This window comes from Plasmodium fragile, assembly GCF_000956335.1.
Source record: "Plasmodium fragile strain nilgiri unplaced genomic scaffold supercont1.21, whole genome shotgun sequence".
Taxonomy (NCBI): Eukaryota; Apicomplexa; class Aconoidasida; order Haemosporida; family Plasmodiidae; genus Plasmodium; species Plasmodium fragile.
This window is the reverse complement of record NW_012192601.1, coordinates 104,772-129,228: the sequence shown is the minus strand read 5'-3', so window position 1 is coordinate 129,228 and position 24,457 is coordinate 104,772. Positions and strand designations below refer to the sequence as shown.

The window sequence follows — 24,457 nt, the reverse complement described above, 5'->3', positions numbered from 1 at the left end:
TTTTTTTTTTTTTTTTTTTTTTTTTTTTGTACCAGCTTCACTTTTCAATGCGCGTATCCCGTTGCAAATAAACTGTTGTTCGAATTAATTTTTTTTAAAATCCGTTCTTTTAAGATGGCGAAAATAACTTTTCGGTCATGCTGAGCGTGAAGAGGTGGCTCCAAAGGGGGAGCTGTAAAATGGTTTGAAGGGAACGGGGAGCGGTTTAGGGTTCACGGTTACATGGCGCAAATTCATTTGTCGCATAAGTCGGTTGGATGAAATGAGGGCTGCGCCGGGAAGAAGGAACAGCAAGGACAAAAAAATGGGCAACAAAAAATAGGCAAAAAAAATGGGCACAAAAAAATGCGCAAATAACACGCACCCATGTCATGCAAACGTGGTGCTTCTATTCGGGTCTCTCCCCGATGGGGCCGCCCACCCGCCCCCCACACATACACACCTAGCTGCTACTCAAAACCACATCGAAGAGGTAGTTCTTGATTAACCCTAACTCGTCGTCCATCTTGTTCAAGCTACTATCCACAAGAATCGGGAAGAGCTTCTGAGAAAGGGTGTTGCACATCCTCTTGTTGGCAAAGTGGATACCAGCGTGCATCAAATGGAACGAAGCGGATTCGCTTTCCCTGCTGGTGGGTTCATTAAACAAGGGAATCACTTTTGAAAAGTACTCATTCTTTTTCACAAAATCTTTCTCACTTTTTATTTTCTTTAATAGATCATCTTCTGATACGTCATGTGTGCTGTAGTCGCTGTCCAGGGGAGGGGGGTGCTTTTCCTCATAACTGGGGTGAGCAGTGGTCCGGTTGCCTCCACTAAAAGGGGCACCTAATAGGTCTTTTAACGAAGACAGCTTTATGCTTGGTGCACTTTTCAGCCCATAGGATGGACGAACATTTGTCTTATTATGATTAAAGTACGGAGAGAGGAGATGTACAAAATACAACTCGAGTAAAAAAAAAGAACTGGAGAATATTTTGACCTCCAAATTTTTTAATAAAAAATAAATAAACGCTTCACAATGTTTCATTCCACCTTGCTTGAATATGTTGTAGAGGACCGTTTCGAATATCTGTCCCCTGCCAAGTTTGTCATTTTTTAAGTCATTGAAAATTTCCTTCCTCACTTTTAGCAGTTTCCTTTTGGAAAAGTACGAATCTAAGTGTTCATAAAATTTGCTCCTTTCTTCATTTGAAATATGAAGTTGAATGTCCCTATTAAATGGATCTTTCGTTCGTTCGTCCTTGTGAGAGGGAACCGCCGTCTTCTCCGCTTTGTCCTTTCGCTGCGCTTTATCATTTGTGCCTTCTTCTTCACTAAAAAAAATTTCTTTTATGCCCCTCAGAAAACCTTGCCTACGCTCAATTTTTTTTATTATCCGTTCACACTGACGGTCGGATAATTTCTTATGTTTGTAAAAGTCAAAATCTTCACAATGGAAATGATGATGAAATTCATTTTTGTTGTTCCTTCTTGTTATTTTTTTTTTCTTCTTCTTCTCGTCCTCATCGTCTTCTTCCCTTATGTCTTCTACATCCTCCCCGATAACACTATCACGTAAGAACACAATTTTGTCCACCCCCTTGTCATAATAGCACTCCTTTTTCCTTGAACCCACTTTGGGTCCTTTCCTTTTCTCTATAGAACGTACATTTAAATGATTCAAAAATTCTTCACAAAAATAAATCCCACTTTTTATTAACTTGTTGAACCCATCAGATAACTCGTTCACAATGTAACTTTCATCTTCGTACACTTTTGCGCTTCTTCGAATGCATCTGTACAGATGATTCCGTTCTTTAACAATTTGATTCTTTCGCTGCATCTCATCTGGAGGGGGGTCCTTGAACACAGGGGATGCTTTAAAAGGTGTATACATCTCCATATTTACGCCACGTTGTTTGTCCACGACACATGTGTCTTCCTTCCCTGGGGGTACTTCCTTGTCGGTACTTTTCAAACTATCATCGACCCCTTTCCCCTCACTGAACTTAACCTTACTACTTCGGAAAAGGTCAAAGAAGCCTTCCTTTTTATTTTCCACAACCACTTCGTTACTTTTCGTTGGATCCATTCTATTCTGGGTGACTTTCTCCTCCTTGACTTTGAATATATTAAACAAATTGGAAGAGACCGCTTCATACACTTCTATCACGTCCTGTTTCAAATCTGGCAGGACAGTCACTTCCTTCATTCCGCATTCATTTGCATCTCCCTCCACCACAGCGTTGGTAGAAAAATCAGTGTTGTCCACCAACTTGTACTTGTCCAAATACTCCACCACAATTTTGTGGTTATCTTGGAGGGCAAAAAAAACGCAGGGATTTTTCAAAAATGGAACATTCCCTATTTTACTCTTCCTATAAATTTTGTCTTCGTATTTTGTATACATGAATAGGGAAAGAAAAAATGTTTCCGAGTCTCGCGTGTTTATTTTGTATCCTTCCATTACGCTCAAGAATTTTAATCCACTAGACCTGTCCCATTCTGTAGCGTTTGAATGAGCAACGCTTCCCCCAGATGTAATGTTCCCATTTCTTGTATAAACGACCGCCTCACACGACTCGGAGGAAATGGCTACAATCGTCTGCCACTCGCTTATGTAAATACATTTCACAAAATTCTTTTCATAATTTTGGAAATCAAAATCATTAATGGAGTATGTGACTTTCTTTATTTTGTCCTGTTCTATCTGCAGGTCATACATAATGGTCGTCAGATCCTCCTCGTACTTGTACAAAACCATAAGAAAAATTGTCCTCATATTTTTTTGGGCTTCTAAAATTTTTGCGCACATTATATTACACTTCTCATGGCAAATGTCAATTTCTTTACTTATACTACTCAAGTCGTATGTGTTACTTTTTTGGGAATCCTTCAAAATGAACACTTCTTTATTCGAGTACGTGAAGAGGAACACTCCGTTTTTCTCATCGATGTTGTTCACTTGGTCTGTCCACTCCTGGCACTCGTACAGTTTCTTGTTCTTCATGAGGTGCACTCGTTCATCGGCGCTCAGAATTAGGAACAGGTGGTCATCTTAGAGGGAGAGGGAGGGGGGAAACAGAGAAGTGTGGAGTTGAGCACATTCAAACATTACACACGTAAGCGCAGGGGGGTACACGTGCACGATGCAAAGTCGCGTGTGCCATACCTATATACTTGAGCCCTCGCACTGGTACGTCCACCCGGCAGTGGAGCTTCACCTTCTCGCTGCCATAGTCAAACACGTAAATATTCTGCTGGTCCGTGCACAAAAAAGCCTGCGTGTCCGTTTTGTTGTTTTCAATTAAAAGGACATGTTCCTCAAAGGGCTGTGATTTTATGTTTATTTTGTCACTGCTGTCCTTGCTGTTTTCATTGTCAATTTTGTACAGAAAGTCAGACAGGGAAAAAACGTTTAACTTTTTATTAAAAATGTAGATCCCCTTCTGCGTCGCATTGCTTATGGTGAAATTGCTGTTCGCAAGTTTTTTTTCCTCGCTGGAGAATTTTTCATTTCGTTTCTTTTCCTCCTCCACCATGCAGAAGCAAGACCCATGTTGGAGTTTGAAGTACTCCGGTTCTTCAATAAATTCAATTTCGTTGATTTCTACCATTGTGTCATTTTGTAGCTGTGGGAGCACTACGCAGGTGGGAGGCTACGCTCCGGGGGAATATCACTGATAATGATTTGCTCACCTCACTTTAAAAAAGGTGTCAAAACAATGTAGCCTTCTTTTTTTGCAGTCTTTGCATTTTCCACCCCTCCTGGCTGTTTCTTTCTTTTTTTTTTTTACAAAATTGTATGAACAGGTCAGGTAGCTTTGCTCATCCCGTGTTCATTTTCTTTCTTTTTTTTTTTTTTTTCCAAAGCGCAGTTTCTCCTTCCACAAAAACGAGGTTTAAACAACTCACTCGCACAGTAGGTAGCCAAGTAGCGATACTAGTGCTCATATTTATGTAATATATGTACCCGCGCGTGCGCGGCAAAGTTGCAGTTTTCATACAAACCTAGCATATATACTTTACAAAAAAAAAAAAAAATTAATTAAAAGCAAATCTTCGCTTTGTTAGCCAAAAAGGGGAAATCAAAAGTGTTGCAAAAAAAAAATATATGCACAGGTCAGCCATTTCGAAAAAATAATTTGCAAAAAAAAAAAAAATAAATGAATAAAAATAAACGAGCTAGCGAGTGTGTAGGTAGCTGAACCTAACGAACGAATAAAAAGGCGACACTGGCACCTGCCTAATGACGCTTCAAACTTTTGTCAGTACAAAGGGGTGAAGAAATAAAATTGCTGTGAAGCATAATTTTGTGCCAATAGGAACATCGCATAACCGAGGTCGTCTACAACGTATTTATGCAATAGCGCATAAGGAACAATCTATGTACAAGCGTGGATGCTACGTAGAAGTGTACACACGTACACATTCACCCATGCTGCACATTCGTGTGTAAATGACTGTCCCCCCCCATCGGGGCAGATACTTGGACACGCAGCGAAAATACGCTACTCGGGGGTCACTTCTTTACATGGTATACATAATTGACATTCCTGGAGGGCAACAGAAAAGAACTTCCACTACTTTCATAGTAGTTACAAAAGTAGTCCAGCAGATAGCAAGCAGATAGTGCATCCTTTCTGCCTGCACAATTTTTGTTGTAAAATTTTGAAAATAAAGTATTATTATGATCCTTCACTTTGGTCACCATATTTTTTAATGAGAAGTTTAAATAATTGTCCGTTTTGTTTTCCATGTTTGGATTTACTTTGCCCGACATGATACAATATTTTTCCACAAAATAATCTTGTTGTGTTTTATAAATATTGTTATTTTTGAATGTAATCAATTCGTTTTTCACTTCGAAGGGAATTCTTCTTGTGCTGTCCCCCGGGGGAGGTTTTCTCTCGCCATTCACCTCATTCATAAAATAGCACAGGTGTCTGCCCATATCGCTTGCAAGCATGTTCATGTGCGGTCTGTAAAAAGTAAACAGTGGCGCCCACACGTACGTGAATGTGTGCATGTGTATACATTAGCAGGGTATATGCAAGTGTGCTTTGGGGGGACTTGAACGAGTGGGGATTCCCTGTGGCCCCACCACGGCACGTTAGAGAGGATATTGTTTTATGTCCGTGCACACAGAGAAACGTGATCAGGTAAACTCTGTGTATGTTCCAGCATGTATTAACTCCCTCAGAAGAGTCCTCCCTCTCGTGCTCTCGGTTACCCGTTGCATCCGATGAGAACGATCACATTGCTGTTATATATGCATTCGAACAGGTAATGGAAAAAGGAAAAAAAATTATTAATGTAGCCATTAAAGTACAGGGAATAAAACAGAATGACATTTTCCTTGAGGGGTACATCAAACTCCTTGTTGTAAATTAAATGCTTATGTCTTGTGGTGATTTTCTCGTATATATATTTGTTCTTACATCGCACACACAGACCTGTGTTCGGGGAGTTGGTTTTTTCAGAGGTGTTACGAAGCCATGTATGCAAATTGGGAAAGCATCCATTTGCAGCGGCATTCAACCACGTGGTGACGTGAGCGCTGGACTGCACATGCATGACGCTCTTGCTACGCTGACGCGAACGCGTCATTTGCCTGCTTCCCTTACCCATGAAACTATAGCCGTAGTCAACTGACACGATGTTGTAGGTGCTTAGCGGGAGGTTCCCAATTTCGAGGACACCGTCATCCAAGTTTACACTCGCAATATTTAAACTGCTTGGGAGATGCACATTATATGTAAGCGCGCTGCTATAGGCATTATGTTGAAGCTCATTTTTATGCGTATTGTTTTGCGTATCCTTTTGCGTACTTTTATACGTACTTTTCCTGAGTCGACAAGTGGAAGCGACTTTTACATACATCACAGTGGGTCGTGGGCTCCTCTTTACGACCCTTCCATGGCCTCCCACTGTACATTTGAACAAAAGGATACACAGCGCCGTGGTGTAGAAGACCATCCCTTTCATCGTCTCTTAGGCATTTTTTCTCTCATTTAACTGGACGCTCCGCGGAACGAATGCCAAAACGCTTTTTATGTCTGCGGGGGGATCGGGGGACAAAATATGTCGTCTCGGTTGTGCTATGCGTAGAGGCACACGTGTTAACATGTATCCAAACGGCACACCCGCGGGGGGCGAACTTTAGGGGTCACGCCTTACTCATATTTTCCTTCAAATCCTGATAGTTCCTCTTTTTCGGGTTAATGCTGATTTTTGCACCTGCACATGGGTTATGCGAAGTTTAAAGAAAGGGGGGGTTCATGTGGACTGCATTGGGGCAGACGTAGGGTAGGAAGTCGATACAGAGGAATTCTCTCAAGTGAAGCTACACACACGCACATGCCTCTATATATGTGGGCAAGTGTGCGTTTACCGTTCAGTTGCTTTACCTGATTCGTTGGGGGCGGTTGCCTTAACAACTTCCTCCTTCTTCTGTTCGTCCTTATTCATTGGTGGGGGCCCTCTGAGAGTAGCAGGTGCGACTGGAGGTGCCGCTGTGGTAGCGGTTACAACTACTCTCGCACCAACTGCCACGATTATTGCCCTGACCGCGGCTATGGCTACGATCAAGTTCACCCCCGCAGGTGCTCCCGTGCCTGCACAACTACAACAGCAATTTCGTACAACGGCATACGCCGTAGGTTTTTTTTATTTTTATTTTTTTGGCTATTTTGGGGGCTCCTTTTTTCGTTTGCATTCGCCAAAGAATACGCAACTATGCAGAAAACTCCTCGCTCGTATGGGAAGTGTGTGCTTATCCTTTGGCAAAAAAAAAAAAAAAAAAAAAAAAAAAAGTGAAAACGGAAAACACAATTGTAACAGAAAGTTGTAAAAAAAAAAAAAAAATGGGCAAAAAGGGGGCAGAAAAGAACCACAAAAATGCACGAGGTTGCAAAAACGCAAAGGTGGGGCAAAATGGTACCGGAGCGGACAACGCCCAAGGCGCGTCGTAAAAAAAAAAATTTTTTTTTTTTTTTTGGCAGCGACTTTTCCCCCGTGTAGTTGTTAGGAAAAAAAAAAAAAAAGGCAAAAGAAGAACAGAAACAAGCAAAAATAATAACGGATAAAAAAAAAAAAAAAAAAAAAAACAGGACTGAAACGTATTTTACGAACGTGAATACAAATGCGCATAATAGCATATAAAATTCCCACGCACATGTGGCCACGTTCAAGTGAGAAGACGAGGAAGAAAAAAAAAAAAACGATTTGACTCATCACATCATGAATGTCTCCAAAAGAGCACATAAAAACAACACAGCATACATTATGCATAACAGGTTGACTTTTTCATACCCTGTAATTTTGGGTATACCTGAATGTCAACATTTTAAAGAGTTTGTAATGATTTGTTGAAAAAGAATTTCTTTATTTTATTTTATTTTTTTTTTTTTCCGTTGCCAATATGTGGAATGTATTTAACTTTAATAATATTGACGACAAGCTGAAGAACAACAAAAATGAGAAGGAGGTTTATACGCACGAGGACTTGAGGTAGGGCCAGTGTAGGACTGTCACACAAGTGTTGCCCCGTTGAGGCAGCGTGTCCCCACCACTTCCTCACCATGTCCGTATCGCTTTCTCCTCCAACCCCCTATATATAGGTACTACTTTGAAAAGCTGGTGAAGATAAATCTGAACAACGTTAACATAAATAACTTCATCGAGCTGCTGAGGAAAATCACACAGATAACAATTTGGGGCGACAAATATGATGACCAGATTTTTCAGTAAGAAGAGAGAGTCGGAAAAAATGTAGAAGAGGAAGGGGAGGAATAGACCGTGGAGGGAGAGGTCCCCAATAAGGGAAAGAACAGCTCCTCTTCCCACGAATTGTCCATGTAGAGAGGTTCCTCTGTGTAACTGCTCATCCAAACATGTCCCCCTTTCCCCCTCGAAGGTACTTCTGCGAAGACAACATCTTCAACCACTTCATATACCTGCTGAGGCAAAACATTAACAAAAGCATAAGGATTCAAATTTACCAGTCCCTTACCCTGTTGATACAAAATCTTCAAAAGGATATTTCCCTGTGTAAGGATTTTGGCCCACGAGGGTGCTATCCATCGGGAGAAGCACAAAAAGGAGCGAAAAAAAAAAAAAGAAACTTCGCAGAACGGCTTCTCAACTGTGACACTTCTCTCCCCCCCTTTCGCAGATTACATCTTCAGCAACAATAAAATAAACAACCTAATTTATACAACATTCATTTACCAAGACGATGAGATTATGCCCTACTACATTTCCATGATAAAGTCCATTTCGTTTTTCCTGAACTACCACACATCCAAGTTTTTCTTTAACGAGGTAAGCACAGACAAAGCGGCTGCATGCAGTGTGAGGAATGCCGTGTTCTTATTATTTGTGTGTGCATATGCCGAGGCGTTGGCACCGCGACGTAACTCCCCCCTTCTCAACCTTAATACGTATCACCACTCCCGTTTTTTTTTTTTTTTTTTTTTTTTTTCCCTTCCACGAAGAAGAGTATGAAATTTCCCCTGTATACCGAATCGCTAAGGTTGTACAAGTTTAATGACATCATTACGAGAACCTACGTTAAAAATATTATATTGAACATTTTGAAGAGTAAGTCTGTGCCTGGAGTGAAAGAGGGAGTAGCATGGCGGCTTGTTGCATATTTGAGATTAGACCGTGCGAGGGAGTTTACCCCAATCGGCTCCACTCCCCTATTTCACACTTAATTCACCCTTCTCCCTGTAGTCGAAGATGAGGGGATTGAAAATCTTATCCTGCTGCGGTCTTCATTCTTCACCATTCTCGTTTGTTACCTCCGCAATCATGTCATAAGGATGAATAAAATTTACACAAAAATAAAGGAATCGGAAAAATTGAAGAAAATGTTTAATACTTACCTGGAAGAAGTGGACGACGTGCTGTACTTCTTCGAGGACATGCTCACCTGTGAGAAGAAAAGGATAAATGATATGCTCCTAGTGAAGCTTTTAATTTATTTTTTTTTTCCCATGATTGGTTCCTTTCACACGTCTATATACTTCGACTGTGTCAGTGCGTTTGGCCAAGGGGGCATTTGTGAGGACGACTCGGGCGGGGGAAGCGGTAACGCACATGGTAATGCAAGTGGTAACGCAAATGGTAACGAAAAGGAGAGCGCAAGGGGCAAAGGGGGTGAATGCCAAGGGAGAGACAAAAGAGAGGATGCTTTCTTCCTGAATGAAGACCAAGTGGCCAACTCTAGTAACCCCGTGAACTGCAGCAGCATCGACTATGTGTACTTCTCTAGTCAAAAGACTGGCGAGGAGAAGGCTGCGTCAGATGAGAGGGAGGACACTGGGGGGGACGTTCCCCCAGATAGTGAGGCTAATGGGGAAATCCCCACAGATGATCATTCGAAAGTGGAGGAGGAAACCCCCCTCACTGATCACTCCGGAGAAAACAGACCCTGCGGTGCGGACGTGGACGAGCCGGGGGAGCGAGAAAAGATGAACCAATGCGACCTCCCACAGGAAGTGATAGAAAGTATAAAGGGTACTAACCGTGTGCCGTTTATAAAGCTATTTGATAATAATTTAAAAAATGTAAAAAATTTCGATTTTTGTAAAAGTCTGTCTTCCTCGAATGCATCCTCTGTGAACTCCAACCTGAGTAACGTGCAAATGGGGAAGGCGGCCAGAGCGGAACCGCAGCAGGAGGTACCAACCAAGGAAGAAGTGCCCACCCGGGAAGGAGAGTCAATAAAGGGAGACGTGCCAACCGAGGAGGAACCAACTACCGGCACGAAGAAAAGCAGCAAGAGGGGAGACAACACATACGAGTTCCTGTACTTCCGCGCGAGGAACAGCGCCAATAAGGAAAAGGAGGCAGAAGATAAGCTCTCCGATGGGGGGAAGGAGGGGACGGAAGGGAAGGACGTTGACAGTGAAGGCCATGCACAGGGACAAGTGCAAAAGGATGGACAGAAAAAGGAAGAGCAATTCATACATGAAAATGAACTGAAAAATAGCTACTTCAAAAAACGAAAGAAAAAAAAAATTTTCATCCAAATGACCTCGACCAACGGGGTTCTTCATAAGAATAGAAGAAGCACGACCTCGAATGCAAGTGCGAATGGTGGGGGGGGTGGCGGTGGCTGCCCGACAGTAGAGGACGAACTGGACGAGGCGCAGCAGTTGATGCAGGGCGGTGCCTTTTGGGAACAAGTTCAGAAGCACAACCTCACCCACCTGTGCCATGTGGAGATCCCCACGCTACAAAAAAAAATCACCTTCGACGATAACGTGAATAGCGACCTGTACAACTACCTCTTCAATTATAATTCCTTCACGACAAGGGTGCTGAAGCATTATGAAAACAGAATGAGCGTGACAAATGTTTATTATAATATCTTTAAAGTAGGTCTCCTCTTACACCCCCTGTGTTACGTCAACTCTTTTAAGAATTTTTCCATCCTCTACAATTACTTAATCAATACCACGTTGTCCCTTTTCATGTTAATAAGATCACTAAATATATTGAAGAATGAAAAGTTGAATCAAATTGTGTACTCGATTATCTTTGGGGAGTACATCAACGTGCAATTCTTATACAAAATTTTATCCAATGATCTGAAGGACCCCTACTTCTACAACTCCTTCTTCGATCCTCATAAGAAGGTCAACGTCAGTGAGAATTCCACAGATGACATGGAATTTGAAAATGTGTATTGCTCCTCTATTGAAAATTTACTTCCTGAGTATAACAAGGAGGAGGAGATGGTTTGCCTGGACTTGATGAAGGGATACTACATGGGGGGGCGGACGCCTTCCAAGGAGGTTGAACCGACCTCCGGGGATGGATCCGTCGCGTGCATTCGCGCACGACATGGTGAAGTTACCCCCGTTGTGCAAAGTCCCAATGCAACCTCAGTCACAGCCACAGGAAGCGCCGCGCCGACAAACGCCACTGCGACAGGCGTCCCGCCCGAGGCGATGATGAAGTACGACGAGCTCAGCAACCCGATACTACTAAACTTCCTCCTGCTCACCAACGTACAGAAGGAAAAAAATATTAAAAAATGCGAAAAGGACAACATGAAAAATAAAATATCAGATGTGTACCTCCTCCTAAGCATTCAGTTCGTTTCAAATTTTGTCAAATCATACAACGGAAAGATCAGCGACATGACCATCCCGTTTTTTAAAATTTCTAATCACAATTTTGTATACGTGTTTTGGAACATCATTAATGTTCATATAAATAATTTGTACCTTCGAATTATAACCCTGAAGCTGGTGATAAATTTGACACTGGTCTACATCCAGATGATAGAAGACAAGCGTGTGTGTGTGAATTTCGTCACACCCCTGCTGGGGCTCATACAGAAGGTTAGGCCCGTGGCGGCGGCATGCGCCCCCACGCAACGACTGAGTCGAAGCGGCTGAGTCGAAGCGGCTGAGTAGAAGCAGCTGAGTCGAAGCGGCTGAGTAGAAGCGGCTGAGTAGAAGCGGCTGAGTAGAAGCAGCTGAGTGGCAACCGGTCCATTCACTTCACCACGTGCGCGCACCCCCTCTCCCTACAGATTAAGAAAAAGGTAGCCAACAAAATCAAGGGCATCATTGGGAAGATGGAGTACAAAGTGTGCCAGATCTTTTGGGTAATTTTTCCGCTTCCGCTTTTTAAAGCGAGCCCCTACCACGGATGACCTCTCTTTTTATATGATCGTGCACCCACTACACGGCTCCCTGTTTTTTTTTTTTTTTTTACCCCTCCACAGGAGGAAAGCAAGATATACGAGAACTGCTTTCAGGAAAAGATTAACATTTGCCGAGACTCCGTCCTCATAAACATTGTGAATGACGTGGATGGTATGTCGTCAAGGAGGGGGTGGGACAAGTGCAAGCTAGCATGCCACTTGTGTGTGTGTGTGTGCTAATTTGTTCATTTATTTATTCATTTTCCTTTTTGCAGAGTCTGGCGAGAACAACTTCCTGTGCTACCCCGTTTCGCAGATTGAAATATATAGAAGGAATGTGCATGTAGGTGGTTGAGTGACGGCGGCAAGGTGTGGTGAAGTCGCCGCGAGGGTGACTTATGGTAGTGTGTGGCTACCGTGAGACCTGCCCTACGGATGCGTGTTTGTTCCCGCGTTGATCGCTTTTATCCACATCCCTGCCCTTTTTATTTCAATGCTCTCTTCTCCTTTACCACTTGCCAGGCCCTGTTCGTCTTAGATGGAGTGTCTAGCAAGTTGCAGAGTCTTCTTTCCTCCACGAAAAGGTAAAAAAAAAAAAAAAAAAAAAAAAAAAAAAAAACACGAAAAAAATAAGAAAGCAATAGTGAGGAAAAAATATACAAACGGATGTTTCCCCCCCCCTGCAGCGAACAGGATCATATCATTCCCTTCGACTTTACCTACAACGACATGTCTGCCCTGGTGGACATAAAGAACAAGAACACCATCAAGTGCTACCTGAAGAATAGCAACAAAATTGTAATTCGACTTTGCTCGTGTGATTAGCGCGCCGTTGTGCTGCTCACTTGTGTGTGCTTGTTTAATACGTACCCATCCATTTACCCCTCGTGCAACTGCAGTTGTTTAAATGACTTGGCTGGACTGTTAACCGGTAACGGCTGTAACGGCTAATGACCGCTTCATTTTTTTTTTGCTTTACCTCCCCCGCTCAGTTCAACTGCTACTACATCGAAGACAGCACGAACTTCCTCCTGTGTATCCCCTCGAACAGTCATGTGAATCAGGCGCTCATCATTTTCAGCTACCCACTAATGCTGATCGATTTATACATTGATAAGAACGACAACAAGAAGTTGATAATGCACATTTACAGTTACAACAATGAAGAGCATAATAATGTGGAGGATTTTTCAGGAGGAAATTTTAACAACTCAGAAAAAATATTTCAAAATAATCATTTGGACAGTAATTATATTAACACGGTCAGGCGATACAACTCCAACAATGAAGAAGAGCTTTTGGACGAGACGCCAAAAGTGCACAAGAACGAGTATATCTTTAACAAGTACAGCTCTTCCTACAAGAAGAACAGAACGTAAGGGCGATTTGACGGATCAGCGGCCAGGGGGGAAAAAAAGAGGAAAAAATGAACAGAGTGTATGGGGATACAACGTCGTTGACTCAACCCCCTTAACTGTCTCATATGACAGCCTAACCATCGGTTTAAGAAGCAACTCCCACGTGTGCACCTCTTTCACTCACCGCCATTTTTTTTTTTTTTTTCCTTCAGCATAACAAATATGAAGAAGGAATGGTGTCACAAGGAATTGAACTTCATGAAAAATGTTCTTAAGCTGCACTTTTATGACACCACGAGATCGCTTATTGTTTATGTAAGTGTTTTGCCCCTATTGTGTGCGGTCTGCTTGTTGCCTCGCGAACATGTTTCCATCCATTCGGTAATATGCCTTTTCCTCACTTTGCTTTGCCCTTTCTTCCCCCTCTCCCTCCACCCCCTCTTTGCAGAAGGAACTCAAATCAGGAATACAACACATAAACGATAAGTATAAGCACAAGTTGGAGGAGTACCTCAACACGTTTTAGTCCATGTGGACAGGAGCATGTTTAAAAGAAAAAAAAAAAAAAAAAAAAAAAAAAAATTCGGATCTGTTTCCTTCCCGTTTGTGTATGTACACCACTTTGTCCATTTTTCTGTGAACCGTTTCTTTTTTTCTTTTTTTTTTTTTCTCCCCGTGTAAAATACTACCACTCGAGTTTGACCGGGCGTGGAACCTGATTTGTATCCCTTTCCACCCCTTTTTTGTTTTGCTCTTAACTTTTTTTTTTTTTTTTTTAATTCATCACTGCGTCATTTGATTTCATTTCCGCTACTTGTGTATGAGCTCACTTTTTGCACCGTCCCGGTTGATGAAAATTTCTACAAACAATTTTATCTTGTCATAAAATTCAAAATTGGAATTTTCCAGCAGCAGGTAGTTCGACTTGGGCAGCTCTGTCCATTCCACGTTATGCTATTAAGGGTGTGAAAAAAAAAAAAAAAAAAAAAGGGTGAGAAAAAATCGTCAATGGGTGGGGTCTAAGTGGTAGTTCTCAAGGGGAGAAGTGATCCGATGAACTGCGCAAATGGGAGAAGCGTCGTTGGTCGCTTGCGCAGCTTGAACCCCCTTTGTGCTCCTTTTATACCACTGGTTTGTCTGAACAGGGCAAGGGAAGCAAACAGAATAAATGGGTGAGGCGGGCCGATCGACGGAGGCGAAAAAGGGGTAATCAGTGGGCGCCCCCATTTGCGTTCCCCTCCTGGAACCTACCCACGGTGAGCCTTATCCCCTTGCTGATGTAGCCATTCTGAGAGCCCCTCAAAAGGAGGACGTAAAAGGGGGCGTACAAAATGATTTCCTTCAACAGGGAGAGACAGTATATAATTCCTAATGGAAAGAAGCGTTTGTGCAGATGTGTTACGTATTATATGTGCACACACATGTGGGCCTATGCCGTGTCGTCCTGTAGCCCCTATCTGCAGCCTGTCTCCCCTCCTCTTCTCAGGGACATGCCACCCCCATCACTGATTCAACTCACTGCTGATGACGACGTAAATAATTCCGAACACTAAAAAGAGTACAAAAACGGTTGGATACAAAAAAATCAGGATGGTGAAGAGGACGGTGCCTGTGGTAGGAAGGGGAAAGGTGAACATTCTCACATAGGAGTAAGGAGTTCATCGTGTCTTCTCCTCCGTTTGGGTGATATCTCTCACTCATTTAACAACATGGTCACTGTCCACGGGATCGTTTTTTTCCCCCGCCTCGGTGTACCAACCCAGAATGACCTCCTCATTGGTGTAGTAATTTGTGTCCACACGAAGTTTTAGAATGTTCCATTTTTTCCCACTGAAAAAAAATAAAAAAAGAAACGGGATGAAAGAGGGCACACATGAGTCTTCCCTTGTAAATTGCAGTGGTGCTCCTTTCTATTAGCACGTGGACAAGGTTGAAGGGTGCATGTGCACAAGCGGACTTAGCTATTCAAACAATTATCTCTGATGAACCACCGGAGACTTACTTGAACAGGAGATACAAAGAATACATGTTGCTGTGAAAAATGGACAGAATTTTCGTTAGGAAGGCGAAAATTAGAGTCACCTGAAAAAAGTACATGGGGGACGGCAGGGCGAACCCGTGTATGTGACCCAGCGCAAGACAATTGGCGCAGTCAACTTGATAAGTGGTGATACAAGTGAGACGGCCTCTCCTCCTCCACACGCCTGTCGCCATTATATCTCCCTACATGCACAGTGATCAGCTTCAGGTAGTCCATAAAGAAAGAGAGGAAAAAGGAAGCCCCGCAGAGGGACGATAGCTTTAGGAGATGCACAGCCGAGGAGCTCCTCAAAGGAAAAGCATTTTTCAAATAATCCCTGAGAAGGTGTGAATGGGGGGTTAATCGGTAGTGAATAGGCCATGGTGAAATGCTTATTCGTGCAGACCCACGTGGCTGCTTATGTTGATATGAGCGAGCCCCCCTTCGGTGGGGTCACTTTATAATATACGAGGTGCACGAACCACTTGTCCAGTATAGAAACGATTATACTACCAATGAAGGAGGTGAAATTGTTGTTCAGCTTCAACCCCAGAGGGTTCTGCAGTAGGGTTCCCAGTATGGACCTGTTGCAAAAAAAAAAAAAGGCGTGTGATGGAGAATAATAAAAAGTATAATAAGTTGAAAAAGATATAAGGGGTGTCCTTAATTTGGTACGCATGAGCAAAGTTTGATTGGCATTCCATTAACACGTATATACTGCAAAGCGCTTTTCCACACTTGTCTCTCCCTCCACTCCTGTAACGCGTGGCACATGACCGACACCACTCTTCGTATGCTTACGTCAACGTGCCGGAGTCATATAAGACGCTCGCTTTCTGGAAGGCGAAGCGTAGGTTTATTATTTCATAAGAGAGAATTATAAAAAGGAAGAAGCCCAACAGAACATCTATGACCAAGTTACATAACCGAATGAGGAGAAGCTCTTTGTATTTTGCATAATCGCATGGGTTCTGTTTACTTTTCATTAAGCCAGTCAACAAGGGGTGCCATTCCGAGTGCATGTACAACCTCTCTTTAAAAAAACTGAGCGAGGTTTTTATATTGTTCGAAAAAACCCTCAAGTTCAGTTTGCCCAATATACACAGGAGGTAGTAAAATGATATGCTCACTGATGAGACGACGTATGTTAAAAAGAGGAGGGTCGAAAGGGTGTAGCTTATTTTTTTCTCGTTACGGTTGGTGGTGTCGTCTTTGTCACTGCATGGACCATTCTCCTCTTCACCCTTTTCTATCCTCTCTGTGTATGTGTCTTTTTTGTTCAAGAGGATTATTATTTCGTGCATGTTGAGTGTCTGCTCGTTTGCTGGGCCACCCACCCCCCCGCTGCCACCATTTCGCCTGTTAGAATGGTCCAACTGATCTGTGTGGTGAATGTGGTCGTCCTTGTCACCACCCTGGTTATTATCATTTCCATCAGGAGGGGACTTTTCCTGGGGGTCCCTTTCCCTATCGCTGCCCTTGTAAATATCGTCAAGGCCCATTTTTTCTACCCCCATTTTTTCTGCCCCCATTTTTTCTGCCCCCATTTTGTCCGCCCCATTGTTTGTAACCCCCTGCTTGCTCAACATGCCATGTCGCCCAAGTGCCTCCCACACGAGCTTACTCACATGGTCCTCCGACATGATATAGATGTACTTGTTCAAATTATACAATATGAACAGGGCGTCCTGATTTTTTACCTCTTTTGTTTTTTCACTTATAAGAACAGGTCTCCCTCCATAATGAGCCACGTATAGATAGTCGCACCCAATTTCGTCCTGCCTTTTTAACACACCTGTTTTGTGTACGTCCTTCACGTCCTTCACATCCTGCGCGAAGATTAGCTCGCCCACTACATGGACCCCTTCGTGGTGCTCCTTTACAAAAGTCCCATTCTGCAAGAGAAGGGGGGAGGTTGTGGGGGGGGGACAGCTTAACTGATTAGGAGAGAAAATTATGTGGAGAGTACCCTTGGCGAACTTCCCACATGGTTGAAAAAAAGGAAGACTCCAAATGTTTACCCCTAGGCACGGTCAGGTACCATGCACATGGGTGTGTGTATGTTCTTTTTTTTTTTTTTTTTTCTTTCCCTACCTGTTTGTGTGTAATGTGCATCACTACGCATGTGTCGTGGGTGCGGACTCCATACAGGTAGTGTTTTAAGTTCGCCTCAGTGCACTCCACTTGTTGAGGAAAGAATATGTTAAGGCAGTTCCTCCGTGGAGGGGAGCTTCCCTTTTCTTGGCTCATTTGTACAACTCAGTGTTGTCTCTCAACTATACAAAGGGATCCTTTCCTTTAACCTTTTTGCTTGGGTAAGGCACTCCTCCTCCTGCTGCACCTGCCCATGTTGTGGAGAGCTGCCCAATTGTTAACATACTCGACAGGCGTACACCGCTTCTCGTGTGCGCCTTGAAGGAGAAACAAATTTGGCCCTCTTCAAAAGGCGTTGCCCCCCCTTTATAGTCTTATTACACTTGTCACAAATAGCAGCCTCCTGGTGTTGTCTCACATCCAATCATTTTTCACATGGTAGGAAGTGTAAAGTTCGCCAAAGAGACCGTGGGCACTAAGCGATGTGCAGGTCATTTAATTCTTACTCATTTGAGTGGGTGCTCGATTGACAAAAAAAAAAGAAGCCTCAATTTTGTGCTTCCCCCCAAAAGGGTTCCCTTCTAACCTGCACAAATGTATTGTGCATATATAGATTGTGGAGAAAATCACGTAGCGTATATTTTTTTCTTCCTTTTTGCCAGTGCAAATGTGTTAGCGTGGTCATATTTTTTTTTTGTTCCACTGTTTAGCATTAACTACTTAGGGCAGAGAAATTCTTCCTCCATGTTTTTTTCTCAGGTGTGCACTGTGCACTGGTGCGAAGCGGAAAAGAAAAAGAGAGGAGCACAGATAGGCTTCTAGCGTATGGTACTTTCCCATGTGGGCTCTTTTTTTTTTTTTTTTTTTTTTTTTCTGTGGTAGGGTGGTAGTTGCCCCGCATTGGTTTTTCATAGTGCAGTGTTTCCCCTTGCCGCCGCAACACTTTTTTTTTTTTTTTTGTCCCTGCAGAGTTGATCACCTCTATAAATGTAATTAACCAATACAAAATGGGAAGAAGAGTCGACGCAAAGAAACTGAACAACAAGAATACTACACCAAGGAATGAGTGAAGGAAGGCTCACACAAAAGGGGTTGGGTGGTGGTGGAGAGTGACATATATAGAGCTGTCGCTTAACACATAAATGCCGGCCCGTGTAAAGATGCATACAAATTAGGAATTATTTTTATTTGAGAAGAGAAAGTACCATGGGAGCGTTATACATATGTCGCAGGGGTGGGCTGCCTGCCCACTTGAGGGAATTCGCCACAGTAGGGGGGGTGGAGTCTCCCGTACTAGGCGCCCTGACGAAGGTGCTCGTGGACCCCACAACCCCAGCACAGCGACCCAACAGCGACAAAATTTTCTCCGCCTACACCAAAAGTTACATCCACAAGGAGAGCGAACAAGCTCTCATTCTATGTCTGAAGAAACTAAACGAGATGGAACGAAATAAGAAGGTTGTGAAGTTGTCCCAGTACATTTATGAATTACAAAATTTGTCCAAGTCCAAGGTGATGTACAATGTGTTGAAACAAATAAAGTTAGTTCATAATTTATTTGAGATCATCAACACACAAATAGGGACTGAATCTTTATCCCCCACTCTCCTCCTTTCACTAGCCATGAGCTACAAAAACTTACGCCTTAATAAGTACACATATTTTAAGAACGTCCTACGTGCTGTGTGTAACCATATAAAGGTTTACAAGACGAATAAACTGACCAGGCTAGTTTCTTCAGATGCACGCAGTATAGAAGCGAGTGACGATTACAAGCACACGGTGGAGTTGATACAAAGGGCAAGCAAGCCACGGAGGAATGAAAGAAGAATCAATATGCTAAATGTATATACGAATCTTCTAAACAACAGTACTCTCAGTTATATTCTTTATGCATACTCTACCATGTTTTGCTCTCCAAACGAGTACGTCCTGTACATGAGCAAATACATCCTGCTCAATTCATCCGTGCTGAACCACCTCGACATGCTATGCATTTTACATTTTTTGCGGAAGATCAGTGTGAAGGTTCAGAAGAGGGACATCGTGGTGTATGCGAATGGGAAGACAGCGATGCAGCGTGGAGAGGGGACCAAGTTGGGTAAGCTGGACCAATATATAAAAGAAGAAACAGGGTTAAGCAGAAGGGATGGCAACACCCATGCAGAGAAGAGGGAGGGTGTTCATGGGGCCAATGCAACCGCGGCTGAAGCAGAAACGCAGTTCATTGTGAATCACAGCAGTGAGCTGAAGCGTCGACGCGGAAACAACCCCTATGACGAGCATAGGAACACCTACTTGAAGCTGCTCAGGTGTATAATTCACGTTATTAAAAAGAGAAAAAGTCATTTCTGCGAGAAGCCAACCATCTTAATATCCATTCTGTATAATTTTTACAAACTGAACTTGGTTCCCATTGAAATATTTTATTCTTTTCACAACCGAATAAAGAAGGAGATAAAAAATGTGGAAGTCAAATCTGTCGCTCTTTATTTGCACATTTTAAGTGACATTCAATTCGACCTTCGCTACTACAAATGCTTGTATAAACATTTGGCTTCCGTGTTCGAGAATCGGGAGAAGCACTTCGATCTGCTCTCCGTGTGTTTGTCTTTTTACTCACTTGGGAGGAACAGGCACTACGAGGAGTCTTTCGTGCGCGCCTGCCTGGAGCTCTTCCGTAGGCACGCCGACAACCTGAACGATGTAAATATAACAAACGTGATTCACACCATGGGAAAAATAAAAGTACTAGACGAGGACCTGCTGCACAAATTATGCCAAGTGGTAACAAGAAGGATAGAAAATATTTCCCCGATAAATCTGAGCCTCATTGTGCTTAGCCTGTCCAAGCTGAATTATCACAACAAGGACTTCTACCATATGTGTGTACAAAAGGGGACGGAGTTGTTACCAGCCTTCGCAGAAAAACAACTCGTTATATTTACGTACGGGTTGGTGTTAACGCAGACGTTCAATTATCCCTTCATGGAATTGTTCTTCAGGCAGTATATAAGAATTAATAATTCGTGTAACAATAATAAAAGGAGGCAGATGCTGGGTACCATTTGTTATTGCTTATATTTCGAGGCACCTTCCTTTTTGAACAAATTCCCCCTTTCCATTAACACCTTTGTGAGAAACAACCTCCATTTTGTGCAGGACAAACAGGGTAGCAAAATACACGAGGAGTTAGCCTCCATTTTGAGGCACCTTCGTATACACCGCTTCGAAATTTTGAAGAAAAAAAAACCCTACGTGTTTGATGTTTCAATTGGGGGAGGGACAGGAGAAAGGGAATTGTGTATTGACTTTTTACTTCCGAAAAAAATGTTGCGCAATGCGTGTACCCTAAATGGATTCCACCAAATGAAGAAGAGGCACATGAATTTGCTTAACGTGGACCTCTTCCACCTGGACGTGGCCTCCTACATGGCTCTGCACTCCATGCAGGATAAGGTCAATTTTGTTCGCCTCTTCCTGAAGGAGGTAGGCTTGTACAATTTGAACCACCTGGGCGAAGCGGAGACAGGCCAGAGGGAAGAAATAATTCACTTGGTTCGCTTCAACGAGGGGGAAGCAGAGATGGGAAGCGTTTACGCGGTACAGCAGGGCGGCCCATCCGCTACACAGCAGGACGACCATCCAATCAAGAACCGCGACTATCACATCTTCCCCTCATGCGCGAAAATTCAAAATGCAAAAAAAGGATTTTACAAAAGTCACCCAGCGAGAGTGAACTACGAAGAGCCATTTAAAAAAAGGAAACAAATTTTCCTCGACATTGTTGAAGACAAGTTGTTCAGTTGTGGTGAGTTGGATTCTTCAAACACGTGGACAGACCACATGGCAACACACCAGGGGGATACACATGACGGCTCCACCAAGGTGGAACACTCGTCTTCAAAAAAGGAGACCTTCATTTTTGGAAGGAAGTGTCATGGGTTAAACAAATACGAGTACGTTGATGAGCGCAGTGGGAAGATTGTTGTCACGAGGGGGTACGGTGTTGGGGGGTAGACCCCGTTTTCACAGTTGACATGTGGTATGCTACCCCCCACACACACACTAACCCTTTTAAGAAGGCAAACTGGTTAGGGGGCAACCTATAACCCCCGATGAGGGAAGCGAAAGAAGGACAGGGGTGTGTTAACCCCCGCACTGTGTTACGTAAGGTAGAGCATAACGAGCTACTCCCATTTCTGCGCCCCTTCACATCATGCGATTTGGTGCTTCTAAGGATGGGAGTGCATATCCGCCTTGTGAATCGTCAATTATATTTATTTGGAAGGAGCCTGCGGGGTGGGGTAATGAAGGGATAAATGTTCGAAGTTGAGCAAATGGAGTGAAGAAGCATTTGCTGCGTCTGCGATGTTGGCTTGGTCTGAAATTCGTTCGCGCCGCTAATAGCACCGCTAATCGCGCTCATCGCAGCGTGGCTGTGTGTCTCTCTTTTCCATTTCGTACACGTGGGATAGTCCAGGGTGTAGGTGACGGAACTCTTCACGCGGAACCGCTTCAAAACCCCCTTGATGATTCCAAGTATGAGCACAAGCACGTAGTGAGTAAAGTTGGACTTGTGGTTCGTGTCGTTGTCGAGGAGTAAGTGGTTTAAGTAAGTACCCATGTCGTTGTCTGTGAGCACATAAACCCCTTTTTTGTAAGTCTGTATTTTGTCCACATGTTTATTGAACAAAACTAACCACACATCTCTTCCGACCAGTTTGGCCATGTCCTTAAGATCATTAAAATCGTTTTTGTAAATGAGCACTCGCTCGATAAGCTTCCTACCAATGTCTTTGCCCATGCCTTTTAACTTACCTGATAAAATATTGGTTACTTTTTTTTCTTCTGTGCTGCGGAGTGCATACGTGGGGCTGTCCTTGCCTGTACCACTTGGCTTATGCGCGTTGGGGGAAGTGGAGTGATCTCCTAGTAGATTTCCATTGGCAGCGTTCAGAATTGCTGCTTTCATATTACCCTCCTCCAGCGGCGGAGTTCCCGCCTGATCCTCTTCCATACCATAAGGTAACCTCTTTTCCGTAGATTCCCCCCCAGCGTTGTCATCGTCAGAGGCATCTGTACTTAACTCCAACTCACTGTTCTTCAAAATGTCACTATTTACTTTTATTATTTCGTATATCAACAGTAGCAGGGTCGACTTAGATAGCATCCCCTCACTCATAGTGTTCTCCTTTGGTGGCTTCAGAAGCTTTTTCGTTCATACGGAGGTGCGCGTGTATACACCTATGGGGAAGTGACGTGACGGGCACAACTACGCATCTGCCTACACGTTGGTCTTAGCAGAACATGTGTAACGACTTCGGTCCATGCAGGGGTATGGTGTATGCTAACTGGGAAGGACAAGCTAACACGCACATCACTTCTGAACGTCCATTGAAGGGAAGGGGATCACACATCCGCACTTATTAACGCTAGGTCGATATTTTTCTTTTACACAAACAACCTTACCTTTGTTCATAATTTTTTTTTACTTTCCTCACATACATTTCATTCCTTTGTCCCGTGTCCTCCCTCCTCCGTCTTCTCTAATTCAAAACGACGAAGCAGGACCACTTGGAGAGGAAGTTTCCCTTCTGCGTGTTAATTGGTGATGTGCTAATTTTTTTTTTTTTCCCATCAAGCGAACACAACCTTCCCACATTCACATTTGTGGGGGGATAATGTGTTCTCCTTCGTGGGCCTATTTTTAATATCTTCACTCTGATATGGGGAACTGTGTCGCCAACAGAGTGTGGTAGGAATCACAAGCAAAATTTCAACACCTCTTTTGTAGCGAAATGAGAGGGGAACAAAAAAAAAAAAAAAATGCACAACTGAGGATTTTTTTTTTTTTTTTTTTTTTTTTTGTTTACACGTTTGCGCCTTAGTTTACAATTATGACGAGCCAAAGAGAGAAATGCCATTCCGTAGGTGCGTCGCTTCTTTTCCGGAGGGCGTAAGAAAAAAAAAAAAAAAATGGTGCACTAGTACGAAAAGCAGGAGGTGAAAAAAAAGTGCAGGTGGAGAAGAATAGAGTCGTAGGCCAGAAGGGAAATAAACATTGACACAGGTATAGCCATGCAGAAGTGACGTGTACAGGCTAAAAATGTAGTATAGAAGTATTTCCACATAAGGAATAACCGCTCTTCGTGTATAAAAGTGCAACTGCGCAATTTGGGAAAATCCCAGTGGAAAACCCCCCCCCCCAAAAAAAAAAAAAGGCCCCACAAAAGGTAGATGATAGTAAACCGGCGTCACCAGCGATGCCAGTGCCCCCCTAAAACAATTTTACCCTGCAAGGTAGTTGTTTCCAATTTGATGAACGCAAAAGGTGAAGAAGAATATTAATGCCATGCGTTAAGTCATATAAAAGGACGAATGTAGATCCATGCCGTCATACCTACAGATAAATAAAAACCAACCCCCACTTATTTGAGAATTTGGCCCATTTTTTTTTTTTTTTTTTTTTTTTATTGTTATCTGACCCACCCGTGCTGTCGCAAGTTGTGTTGTTATAGTGAGGTGTTTCCCTTCTCGTCCTCCCCGCATTTTTTTTTTCTAACCCAAGAGGACTCTCTCCAAAGTCATTCCTCAAAAAAAAGTATATGTAGCCAAAATTACCCTATTCAGAGAAATAAAGCAAAATGAACATATTTTCTAACTCTTCAAAAAATTCCAAATCAAATAAATTCAGAGATGGCAACCTGCTAACATGTAAATATACTATGTGCTTTAACAAGACGTTCAAGAAGGACATTTCGTTTATTCAGATTTTATTTCCGTCCTTTACTGTGAACAGCATCACCACTTTTTTTTTCCTGTTCCTGTATTTGACCTTCTTCATTTTGAATGTGTGCAAATTTGATAAGCAGGCCCCGCTCTATCTGAACGAGTAAGGAGAGCGAGCCGTCTGGCGAGTAGCCAAGTGGTGGAGACTCTTGTCTGCCTCTTTTTTTTTTTTTCTGTTTCCTGTTTGCGCGTAGCTGTCTTCACTTGGGCCATCCCTCATTCCTCCACCCCTGCAGAACTGTGCTGAAGCAATATGGCATGAGTAGGAATTCCGTTACGAACAATCACCAGTACTACAAATTACTGACGGCCACCTTTTTCCACTCCAACGTTTGGAGCTTAATAGTAAGGACAGGAAAAGACGCGGGATCGGTTGAACAGACCATGTTAGATTGACTGCCCCTCTGCGCGTGAAAGACTTCCAAATGGTGAGACAATATTTCTTTTCCCCCTTTACAGATTAATGCCTACTATTTCATGAACATCGGGATCATCGTCGAGAAGAGGTACAAAAAAAAAAAAAAAAAAAAAAAAAAAAAAAAA

General features: G+C 43.0%; 7 protein-coding genes across 7 annotated transcripts in view; 3 read left to right on the top strand and 4 right to left on the bottom strand.

The window, feature by feature from the left end:
* Positions 1–442: 442 nt before the first annotated feature.
* Positions 443–3,599, bottom strand: AK88_02215 (uncharacterized protein; the record flags this gene model as incomplete). Its single annotated transcript, XM_012479849.1, has 2 exons — positions 443–3,039; positions 3,155–3,599. The coding sequence occupies 2 exons, from the start codon at positions 3,597–3,599 to the stop codon at positions 443–445; spliced, it is 3,042 nt and encodes a 1,013-aa protein (XP_012335272.1).
* Positions 3,600–4,504: 905 nt separating this feature from the next.
* On the bottom strand, positions 4,505–6,453 carry AK88_02214 (uncharacterized protein; the record flags this gene model as incomplete). The annotated part of the gene is made up of 6 exons (XM_012479848.1): positions 4,505–4,964; positions 5,216–5,438; positions 5,610–5,830; positions 6,002–6,041; positions 6,163–6,222; positions 6,393–6,453. The coding sequence occupies 6 exons, from the start codon at positions 6,451–6,453 to the stop codon at positions 4,505–4,507; spliced, it is 1,065 nt and encodes a 354-aa protein (XP_012335271.1).
* A 952-nt stretch (positions 6,454–7,405) lies between these two features.
* On the top strand, positions 7,406–13,534 carry AK88_02213 (uncharacterized protein; the record flags this gene model as incomplete). Its single annotated transcript, XM_012479847.1, has 14 exons — positions 7,406–7,494; positions 7,605–7,730; positions 7,901–8,034; positions 8,159–8,307; positions 8,481–8,586; positions 8,722–11,342; positions 11,537–11,611; positions 11,732–11,822; positions 11,926–11,993; positions 12,173–12,234; positions 12,337–12,448; positions 12,643–13,025; positions 13,221–13,323; positions 13,457–13,534. The coding sequence occupies 14 exons, from the start codon at positions 7,406–7,408 to the stop codon at positions 13,532–13,534; spliced, it is 4,197 nt and encodes a 1,398-aa protein (XP_012335270.1).
* A 284-nt stretch (positions 13,535–13,818) lies between these two features.
* Positions 13,819–17,278, bottom strand: AK88_02212 (uncharacterized protein; the record flags this gene model as incomplete). The annotated part of the gene is made up of 10 exons (XM_012479846.1): positions 13,819–13,962; positions 14,135–14,145; positions 14,260–14,376; positions 14,528–14,617; positions 14,768–14,838; positions 15,011–15,090; positions 15,236–15,365; positions 15,511–15,612; positions 15,830–16,923; positions 17,123–17,278. 10 exons carry the CDS (start codon positions 17,276–17,278, stop codon positions 13,819–13,821), a joined length of 1,995 nt encoding a protein of 664 aa, XP_012335269.1.
* Positions 17,279–18,328: 1,050 nt separating this feature from the next.
* AK88_02211 (uncharacterized protein) lies at positions 18,329–21,142 on the top strand (the record flags this gene model as incomplete). Its single annotated transcript, XM_012479845.1, has 1 exon — positions 18,329–21,142. One exon carries the CDS (start codon positions 18,329–18,331, stop codon positions 21,140–21,142), a length of 2,814 nt encoding a protein of 937 aa, XP_012335268.1.
* A 192-nt stretch (positions 21,143–21,334) lies between these two features.
* AK88_02210 (uncharacterized protein) lies at positions 21,335–22,307 on the bottom strand (the record flags this gene model as incomplete). Its single annotated transcript, XM_012479844.1, has 2 exons — positions 21,335–21,417; positions 21,590–22,307. The coding sequence occupies 2 exons, from the start codon at positions 22,305–22,307 to the stop codon at positions 21,335–21,337; spliced, it is 801 nt and encodes a 266-aa protein (XP_012335267.1).
* A 1,462-nt stretch (positions 22,308–23,769) lies between these two features.
* AK88_02209 (uncharacterized protein) overlaps positions 23,770–24,457 on the top strand; it is a gene marked incomplete at both ends in the record, with an annotated part of 5,172 nt that continues 4,484 nt past the window's right edge. The window contains 3 exons of the mRNA XM_012479843.1: positions 23,770–24,017; positions 24,151–24,259; positions 24,374–24,420. Of these exons, the coding sequence (XP_012335266.1) occupies positions 23,770–24,017; positions 24,151–24,259; positions 24,374–24,420 (404 nt within the window). The remainder of the gene's footprint in view (positions 24,018–24,150; positions 24,260–24,373; positions 24,421–24,457) is intronic.